This window comes from Physella acuta, unplaced genomic scaffold, assembly GCF_028476545.2.
Source record: "Physella acuta isolate Inbredline_101_S28 unplaced genomic scaffold, ASM2847654v3 ptg000338l, whole genome shotgun sequence".
Lineage (NCBI taxonomy): Eukaryota > Metazoa > Mollusca > Gastropoda > Physidae > Physella > Physella acuta.
In genome coordinates, this window is record NW_026731857.1 from 36,781 (window position 1) to 46,640 (window position 9,860).

Genomic DNA, 9,860 nt, shown 5'->3' on the forward strand with positions numbered 1-9,860 from the left:
TGTATGCTTCGATCAAATAAATTTAACATGCACATTTGAAAGGAAAAGTTATAATAATAAATAACAAATTAATTTTACTATGAGAATTTTAAAGAAAATAAAACCTAAACTTATAAAATGAAAGAAATAAAAAGAAACAAATAATGTCGTAGTATTTTCAGGGGAATTAACTGGGAAATTATTTTTGTTAGTAAAACTAAAGAGTTATAAATCATGAATTATAAAGAAGAATGATACATCATACTAGCAGAAAAAGTATTACAAGTACAGTTTAGTAAGTTAAATGAATCATTTTAAAGTAATCATACAACAAAATAAATCAAGTTTTGATTTATATTTTTTTTAAACTAATAACGTCAACAATCAAGAATTATATCATTCTTTTTTTCTCTACTACAACTATAATATTAATTTGTATCACTATACTATATATTATAATAAATTTAAATTTCGTTTTAGACTGAAACATAAAATATAAGTTTATATATGTATATACTTTTTGTATAAGTAACATAGTATTAATACTAATATATTGTATTGCTTTCAAAATAATGTATCCAAAACATTAAAAAAGTAAATAAATAAAAATATTTCATAATTTTTATTGCTTTTATATATTAATTATATTTGAAGTAACCAATTAAACTTCTTTCCATATTCTAACTCTAACACTGAGTAAGATTGTCAACTGTTTGTGTGTTTCTGTTCAGTTGCAATGTAGTAAATAAATGTTTTCTTCAAACATTAATACATGTGTTTTATTAAGAAACATATTCAACGTCAACGCTATCAAATTAATGAAACCATACAGCAACAACAACAGCCCACACCTGGACTTCACAGGGCAGGTAAAAACAAGGGCTGGAAATACTTAGGTCACTATTAGACCATTCATCATGTTGTATAATTAGTTGTCTCCTAGGGAGAATTGACTAGCGCATATAACTGTTGCTTTAAATGCCTAGGTTCCAGGTGTGGTCCAACTAACTTTACAATTTTAAACTACAGCTAAATAAACTACAGACATCCTATTTTATTTACATAGATCTATTTTATTTTATTTTTTAATAAAAATGCTTAACAATATATTCCATAATTATTTTCATTTTTAGTTCATGATTACTAAAGGAAAATTAAACCTATACTTCATTTACCATTTAAAAATTGAGAATTGACAGAGCATTTATTATAAACATTTTGTGGTAAACGTTTAAGAATTAAACAAAAAATATTTATACTTTGGAAGACATTCTCTGAATACAAAAAAAAAATTATAATACGGTAAAAAGATTAAAGAAAATTTTTCACTTATTGAAAAAAATTATAAGTTGAAATTTAATTTATGGTTAGATAAAATGCCAAGATAATTTTACTGTGGTAACTATTAAATTTAAAATTATAAGATGGACTTATTTTAAAATTTAATATATTTAATTTTTATATTTATGCTATTCAGGGGTTAATGTTATTTGAATTGATGACCAATCAACTAAGCTATACAAGACAAATACAGTTACATCACAAATTTGAGGTGTTGTATACATTTTAAATCTCACACATAAAAGATTTCATAGGACATGCTATTTTAAATATTCAAAAAGTACAACAAAAAATAATAAAACAAACAATGAATAGACCTACTAAGTTTGATAACACTGAGTTGTATCTGTCTAGAACAAAATAATTGACAAATCACACCAATTTACATTAATTAAATAAATTGAAACTTAATACTTGTATGTTAATTATAAAGAAACGTTAGTAACATTTTTAAGGCAAATTTGTCTTTCTTTAGAAAAAATATATAATGAATGAATGAAAAGCATTTTAAATCATTTTAGCTGCAATTATCAAATGAACCTCCTGTATTAATAACTATTTAATATACAATTTACTTTAAATCGTTACTTTTAGTCATGTAATTCTACTTGATATTTAATTTAAAAATTTACACAATAGAAATAATTGGGTAAAATAGACCCAGGCGTGATTCTAAAAATAAATTTAAACTGACCATTTTTAAAAATTATTTGACATTGAGAAAGAAATTTAATTATAAACCCTTTAGTTATTGTCTACATCATTTTATTATGATCTCTTCATAACTGTAATTTATAGGACATGTTTTTATTATGGCTTTAATTCATCTGATAAAAGCCAAAATCATACTTTACAAATGAAATAACGTTCAAATTTAATTTAAAAGGCTTTAGCAAAACATATTTAAAGTGAAAAAAAAAGACAGCATGGTATCTGTGACTCTAAAGCCTTTAATTCAAACAAATTTTGGTTGGCAAATTTGTGAACCATGAACCAATCAATTTGATATCTGCGTGAAAATCATTAAGCGTTAGTATTTAACTAAAACTGTTTTAAAAGTATAGACAATGCCAACTTTTAAAAATGTATGTTCAAGGATAATATACAATCTATGTAAGGATGTGCTTTATGAATCAGAAAAAAAATTAGCATTACTATCAGTTATTGCTTTAATTATTTTGATGATAAAATTTAAAAAAAACCTGTATTTTTCCTTTCATTTAAAGTTCATGCAAAAAAATAAATTCTAGATTTTAAAACCAAAAACAGTTTAAACTTTAGGAAGACTAAAATTTCAATATACTTACGTTCATAAATTTACACATGTAAGCCCTTACCTGATGTAAATTACTCAAAGCACTAAACAAATTCTACTTAGAAATATTAATTTTATTACTCTTTGTAGCATACTTAAATTTACACTGTTCAGCGTAATATGAAACAGCGTATAAGGACATAAGGTTAATATAATTTCACCTATGGTGTTGCCCATGTAAAGAATTATATCTCAAAGAAAATGTAAATATATTTAAAAAGGTCATAAGTAATTTGCCGATTTTATTTTAGATTGAAATGGAGTCAATATATAATAAAATTGTGTACAGAAAAAAGATGCTTGTAAAATTTTTTAAAGAATTAGGCTCTTAGTTAAATGATTATGTGTAGAAGTTGTTCATTATTTGTGGTTTTGCAGAAAATGTTATTTTATTATGCTATATACACGTAAATATTGACAATTTCTTGAGGTAATTAGACAAAAAACAACTATTGACAATCTATTTTGTTAGTTATTTAAATCAGTGTTTTATTTGCCTGATTATGTTTTTTAATAACTGCCTTTTAATAATAAATGAAGGAAAATTGGCCATCGTTAATTTATTCATATGACTAATTAGGTAAGTAAGGTCAGTTATTTGTTTAATTAAAGATCAAAAGAGAAATTGAAGGTTCTTTTTGTACTGTTTATTCAATAAAATTAGAGTTTAATAATTTTATTTCTATTTATTCTAGATAACAAAAAAAAAACTTAATCTTGTTCGAAAAAATGATTTTGGAATTTGTTTAATTTTTGCCAATAAAATGAGTCTAGTACTGCAGTTATTTTATGAGTGTCATTTTGTGCATGTAATTTTATTTTACTAGCAAGGTATACTAATATGATTATTGTTTTTCACATTAAAATGTATATTCATTTTATAAGCAATTTTGAGAACGTTTCACCACTTTTAGATTTACGTAAATTCAAGAAAAGTTAATATTTGTTTAGTTAGATTTAGGCTTGTTAAAATTGTTTTTGAATTTCTTTAAAATACACTTTAATGCATTTTAATTATTTGTACATTATATATATAGAACATATAAAAAATTACAAATAAAACAACAACTAATTTACAAATTTTTAAATGCTGATACATTTGTATAAGGATTTTTAGTCTACATAAACAATAAACCAAGAGTGAATAAGTGAACGGCCATGAAAGCCTCCATGTTACAGTTGTCACGTACTGTCATATATGTCATACGTGCTGTCTTGTGAAGGGTACACTAGACTTGCTTTAGTTTTTGCTCTAGCTATCACAGTACAGCCACAGCAAACATAACTCCACGCTTCACAATGTTTTTCTTTCATCTGCGACAGTTTCCATTTCAAGCATCTTAAGACTATTTTTTTTTCAGTTCAATAGTGAAATTCCACACTGTTAACAATTTTTAGAATTTTAACCCACATTAGCTTCTCTTTCCACATTTCAATTTTATAAAGTTTAGCTCCAAATATTTAATTTGAGACTTTTTCCAATTCCAACTTTTAAATTTGACATTTTCAACGTTTTTCCCTTCCACCTTTTTAATAAAACTTAATCTCCTTCCTGTGTGTTGATTGTATTTCCACTTTACTTCCACTGCAATATTTAATCCTAAATATTACTTTGAAATAAACATTTTAGTATTTCAGAACATATAGGGCCTACTCTGAACAAAAACACAAAGCTTATTCAACTTTTGAAAACTTTCTTGTTCTTCACTTCTGAAGATCACCTAATCCATTTGAAAACTTTCTTGCTCTTCACTTCTGAAAATCACCTAAACCAACACTCTTTAAAAAGTACACTTCTCAAGTTCAACAAATAAATACTGTTTCATGAACTCTACATTTCATAGAGCAACTCTTCATTTCCAATTCACATATTCTTTGAGAATACACAGGTACTTCACACATCCCGTTCTAGATACACTGTACACCTTCAAAACAAACCTCAATATTTACAAACTAATCGCTTTGCTGCATTCTTACTAGTCATTTCCTTCAATAAGAAATATAATGTTTTATAACCATCGTTAGTACTCACAGCAAATGTTAATTTGCTACTTGTGTAATCTGGTAAATAAATTGTTTTACTCAATTCCTTCAATGAAGAAGACTATTGTAAGAATGCAAACTTTCTGAATACCTGAAAAGGTTCTAGAAATTCCAATGACGAAAAATCAAAATGAAGCAAAATTAGCTTATAATGACTTGACCAGAGGTTGATGTAGATATAGATGACTACTGCGAATACATGTATACAACTGCAACATACAACTGCAAACAATTTTATTTTTTTAAATTTCTCCGCTTGTTGTGAATATACGCGTTGAGTGTACGCTCCGGAGGATGGGACTCCTAGATGTTGCTGGTCAGCTCATTAGAGGCGGTGCTCCTGGGGTTGTCGGCCGGCTTGACCATCATCTGCACGGCCTTGAGGGAGGAGTACATGTGGATGGTGTTCCACTGGATGCCGTCGCGCTGGAAGTAGAATTTGTGGAAGCCCTTGTGGTAGTATCTGCCGTTGAGGTGGGCCTCGAAGCAGTTGTTAAACCACCAGGCGCCTTTATAGTGCTCGGCGCAAGAGTCGTAGTACCTGTGTATAGAGAATATATTTGATTAATTTCTTAGCAAAGTTTGTATATATATATATATATATAGTTAAGTTATACATATATATGTATGTGTAGAAAAACTTTTAAGTGAAAAGAACGAATGGGCCTACTAAAATATATAAGGTAGGCAACCCATTTTAAAATTGTCGTGTGAATTATTATTGGATAGCCTCACATTAGCTGGTTTTGTTTTACATGTATCTAACGAAAACAATCAGTACTGCGCTATTCGGCCTTTAAATACTATGATTCCAAGCAATGCAAAGTTGTGCCTGGTAGATTCCCCCCCCCCCCCCCTTCACACACTCCACCATCATTCACCTCAGCTTTCCCACCCTCGTCTTTAATTTCAAAGACGTCATCATAAAACTGTGTCCTCAAGTGTAGAGTGTTGTCCCCTAGATCTATCGATTGACAGCTATCCGCTTACAATTTAGGCGAGGTAAAAAAAAAATATTTCATTGGTTATTTCCCTTTACTTTGATCGCCGAGTAGGACAGCTATCCGCGTAATACGCTTCATAGTCTTACATTTTAGGCGAGGTAAAAACAAAAATGTTGAACATTTCATTGGTTATTTCCCTTACTTTGATCGCTTACATGTAGAATTCATGTACATAAAGTTGTTTAAAAAAAAAAAATCTTTCCATTTTCAATAAGTACGAGCTAGATCTTTTTAAACCGTTTTAGATCACACGTATGATTTGTGTGTGATCCTGTCATAGTTTTTAAGTGTGTTCTTAGATCTCGTATAGCTAAATGACCTGGATGGTGGATATGGCAGTTGGTGTGGATTAAAAATCAAACGCTGCTACCGCCTAGCGTTACTGCATCAGGGTGGAGTAGAGATGTAATTATCACTTTAATTCTCGGCATCATTGAACACTTAATTCTTTGATTTCATTAAATATTAAACGCGATATGACATTGATCCGCCCAAATTCATTGATCCTTAATATCCCTTCTCATTAATCATATCCATAAGTATCACATATCTTAAATAAGGTGAAGTTCGTCAGTCCACCCAGAGACACTCCCCTCCCCCCACCCCCTAAGTGACCCATGCTACCTCCCATCGTCCCCCTAACCCCCTAATGACCTCAGTTACGATACGTCTTTCCTCCTCTCCCCAAAGTGATCCAGTTCCCTTCCGTCCCCTCCCTCAATAAGTGACCCAAGTCAATTTCCCCCCCCCCCCCCCGAAATGACTCAGTTTCCTCTCCCCCCCCCCCCCCTCAAAAAAGAAATGACACCATTTACCCCCTGCCCCCACCCACCCCAAAGTGACCCCAGTTACCTCCCGTCTCCAAACACACCCCCCAACCCTCAAGTGCTCCCACTTACCTCCCCTTAGTGACCCCAGTTACCTCCCGTCTCCAAACACACCCCCCAACCCTCAAGTGCTCCCACTTACCTCCCCTTAGTGACCCCAGTTACCTCCCCTCATACGCCCCGAGTTACCTCCTGTCTCCCCCCCCCCCACACACACACCGCCCCCTATCCCTCATTGCCCCCAGTTACCTCCCCTAGTGACCCCAATTACCTCCCCTCAAGCGCCCCGAGTTCCCTCCTGTCTCCCCCCCCCCCCCCCCCCCACCCACCGCCCCCTATCCCTCAGTTACCTCCCGTCGTTATCCTGATCCTTCGTGCTGAACGGCATCCCGTCGTGGTTCTCCCAAGGTGACGTCATCGAGTCCCCGGCGTTGCCGCTGTAGCCGGAAATGTGGAGGCGGTAGTTCTGCTTGGCGCCGTCCACCTTGAAGTGGTTGTAGACGGCGTAGTGTTTCTTGCCGCTCCACTCCTCCATCTCCACCCGCAGCATCGTGTCCTCTGTGGGGAGGTACGGGGAGAGTGAGTGGTGAGGTAGAGAGTCAGTGTTGAGGTAGAGAGTTAGTGGTGAGGTAGAGAGTTAGTGGTGAGGTAGAGTCAGTGGTGAGGTAGAGAGTTGGTGGTGAGGTAGAGAGTTAGTGGTGAGGTAGAGAGTAGTGAGGTAGAGATTCTGTAGTAAGGTAGAGAGTCAGTGTTGAGGTAGAGAGTTAGTGGTGAGGTAGAGAGTCAGTGTTGAGGTAGAGAGTTGGTGGTGAGGTAGAGAGTCAGTGGTGAGGTAGAGAGTCAGTGGTGAGGTAGAGAGTTGGTGGTGAGGTAGAGAGTTAGTGGTGAGGTAGAGAGTAGTGAGGTAGAGATTCTGTAGTAAGGTAGAGAGTCAGTGGTGAGGTAGAGAGTCAGTGGTGAGGTAGAGAGTCAGTGGTGAGGTGGAGAGTAATGAGGTAGAGTCATTAGTGATGAAGAGAGTCGCTGGTGAGGTAGAGAGGCAGTAGTGAGGTAGAGAGTCAGTGGTGAGGTAGAGAGTCAGTGGTGAGGTAGAGAGTAAGTGGTGAGGTAGAGAGTCAGTGGTGAGGAAGAGAGTACTGAGGTAGAGAGTAATGAGGTAGAGAGTCAGTGGTGAGGTAGAGAGTCAGTAGTGAGGTAGAGAGTCAGTGGTGAGGTAGAGAGTCGGTAGTGAGTAGGAGAGTCAGTGGTGAGGTAGAGTCAGTTGTGAGGTGGAGAATCAGTAATGGGGTTGAGAGTCAGTAGTGAGGTAGAGAATCAGTGGTGAGGTAGAGAGTCAGTGGTGAGGTAGAGAGTCAGTGGTGAGGTAGAGAGTCAGTGGTGAGGTAGAGAGTCGGTAGTGAGTAGGAGAGTCAGTGGTGAGGTAGAGTCAGTTGTGAGGTGGAGAATCAGTAATGGGGTGGAGAGTCAGTAGTGAGGTAGAGAATCAGTGGTGAGGTAGAGAGTCAGTGGTGAGGTAGAGAGTCGGTAGTGAGTAGGAGAGTCAGTGGTGAGGTAGAGTCAGTTGTGAGGTGGAGAGTCAGTGGTGAGGTAGAGAGTCAGTAGTGAGGTAGAGAGTCAGTGGTGAGGTAGAGAGTCAGTGGTGAGGTAGAAAGTCAGTGGTGAGGTAGAGAGTCAGTGGTGAGGTAGAGAGTCAGTGGTGAGGTAGAGAGTCAGTGGTGAGGTAGAGAGTCAGTGGTGAGGTAGAGAGTCAGTGGTGAGGTAGAGAGTCAGTAGTAAGGTAGAGAGTCAGTGGTGAGGTAGAGAATCAGTAATTAGGTAGAGAGTCAGTGGTGAGGTAGAGAGTCGGTAATGAGGTAGAGAGTCAGTGGTGCGGTAAAGAGTCAGTAATGAGGTAGAGAGTCAGTAGTGAGGTAGAGAATCAGTAATGAGGTAGATAGTCAGTAGTAAGGTAGAGATTCAGTGGTGAGGTAGAGAATCAGTGGTGTGATAGAGATTGAGTGGTGAGGAGAGAGTCAGTGGTGAGGTAGAGAATCAGTAATGAGGTATAGTCAGTAGTGAGGTAGAGAGTCTGTAATGATGTAGAGAGTCAGTAGCGAATGGCAAAACCATGATTTTACAGTGCTAATTTGCTACCAACATTTATATCATATAGACAGTCCTTTTTATAGACCTCTATGTACAAATCAGTAGCGTACGCAGGGGGGGAGCAGGGGGAGCGGCCGCTCCCCCTCTGGCCATTTTCAGCAAAGTGGCGCCTTTTTGGAAACTTTTTAAACTCTAAGTTTTAAACAATGATATTTTAAAAACAAATATTTTTGGTCGACACATCTATGTAAATCACAAGATTTCTTTTCATGCAGCAATTAAACATTATTGTACTAGTCTAGTAGTGTCTACGTTTACAACACGTATTAACAGCTGTATCAGTTTGCCATTCTAAAAATAACCATTACGATGCATTGCAATGTTTAAAAAACCTGTACGGTAGTACCACTTGGCAAGAGGGGTGTTAAGTTTAAGGCAAACTGTATAATGTATTTGCTTACGAATAATTGAATTAGAAGATGTTATACATAAAACTTCACACATAATTACTTTATATATACAGTTTGAATCGTGTGATTAATTTTTTTTTAATTACAATACAGAAACAAATACAACTGATGTGGCACCTCTATTTAAATTTACTTATGAGCAAACTGCGCAGTGGTGGGGAAATTTTGACAAGTTCAACAACGTCATCACGATGAAGTAGTAGTATTCTTACAGTTTGCACGATAGTGATTACGATTACAAATTATATGAAACAGTTACAATTTCCCCCCCCCCCCCCCCCATGGACCCCTCTGTAAAAAATATTGTCATAATACCACTGCAACTTATTTAAATCTATTTCTGTAATATATATTTGTGTAATATATATTTGTGTAATATATATGTATGTTTAGAACAGTCATCTAAAAACTGACGCTATGTTCACTCTGAGTTGGTTATCTCCCCTCCCCCACACACCTCTTCCCCCCCCCCCCCCCCCCTCAAACTATTTATAATGCAAAAACGCAGCTAAAATGACATTTTAATTTGTTTTTAAAACCCATTTTGGCGCCCCCTAAGGTCGGCGCCCGGGGACATATGTCCCCCCCCCCTCCCCCATCGCTACGCTTCTGATGTACCAAAGTACCATGGCGCCAGAACATTAGCTTGTTAAACGTAAAACTCTGTGAATATTGTTTTTGCAATTACCAGTAAAAAGGTGTGTGTGATCAATACAGTGATCTAACCCACGCCTATCACTATGTTAAAAAATGATCTTTAAAGAACACAAAGAAGCAGTAGTTAATTAAAATATAT

The 9,860-nt window shown here is 35.3% G+C and overlaps 1 protein-coding gene across 4 annotated transcripts in view; it reads right to left on the reverse strand.

Moving 5' to 3' along the window:
- Nucleotides 1-3,545: 3,545 nt before the first annotated feature.
- The window catches only part of LOC131940987 (fibrinogen-like protein 1), a 169,133-nt gene continuing 162,818 nt past the window's right edge, over nucleotides 3,546-9,860 (reverse strand). For all 4 annotated transcript variants that reach the window (XM_059299932.1, XM_059299933.1, XM_059299931.1 and 1 more), the window contains exons 5-6: nucleotides 6,860-7,067; nucleotides 3,546-5,219 (exon numbers count right to left, since the gene is read on the reverse strand). In XM_059299932.1, the coding sequence (XP_059155915.1) occupies nucleotides 4,982-5,219; nucleotides 6,860-7,067 (446 nt within the window). In that variant the 3' untranslated portion in view covers nucleotides 3,546-4,981. The remainder of the gene's footprint in view (nucleotides 5,220-6,859; nucleotides 7,068-9,860) is intronic.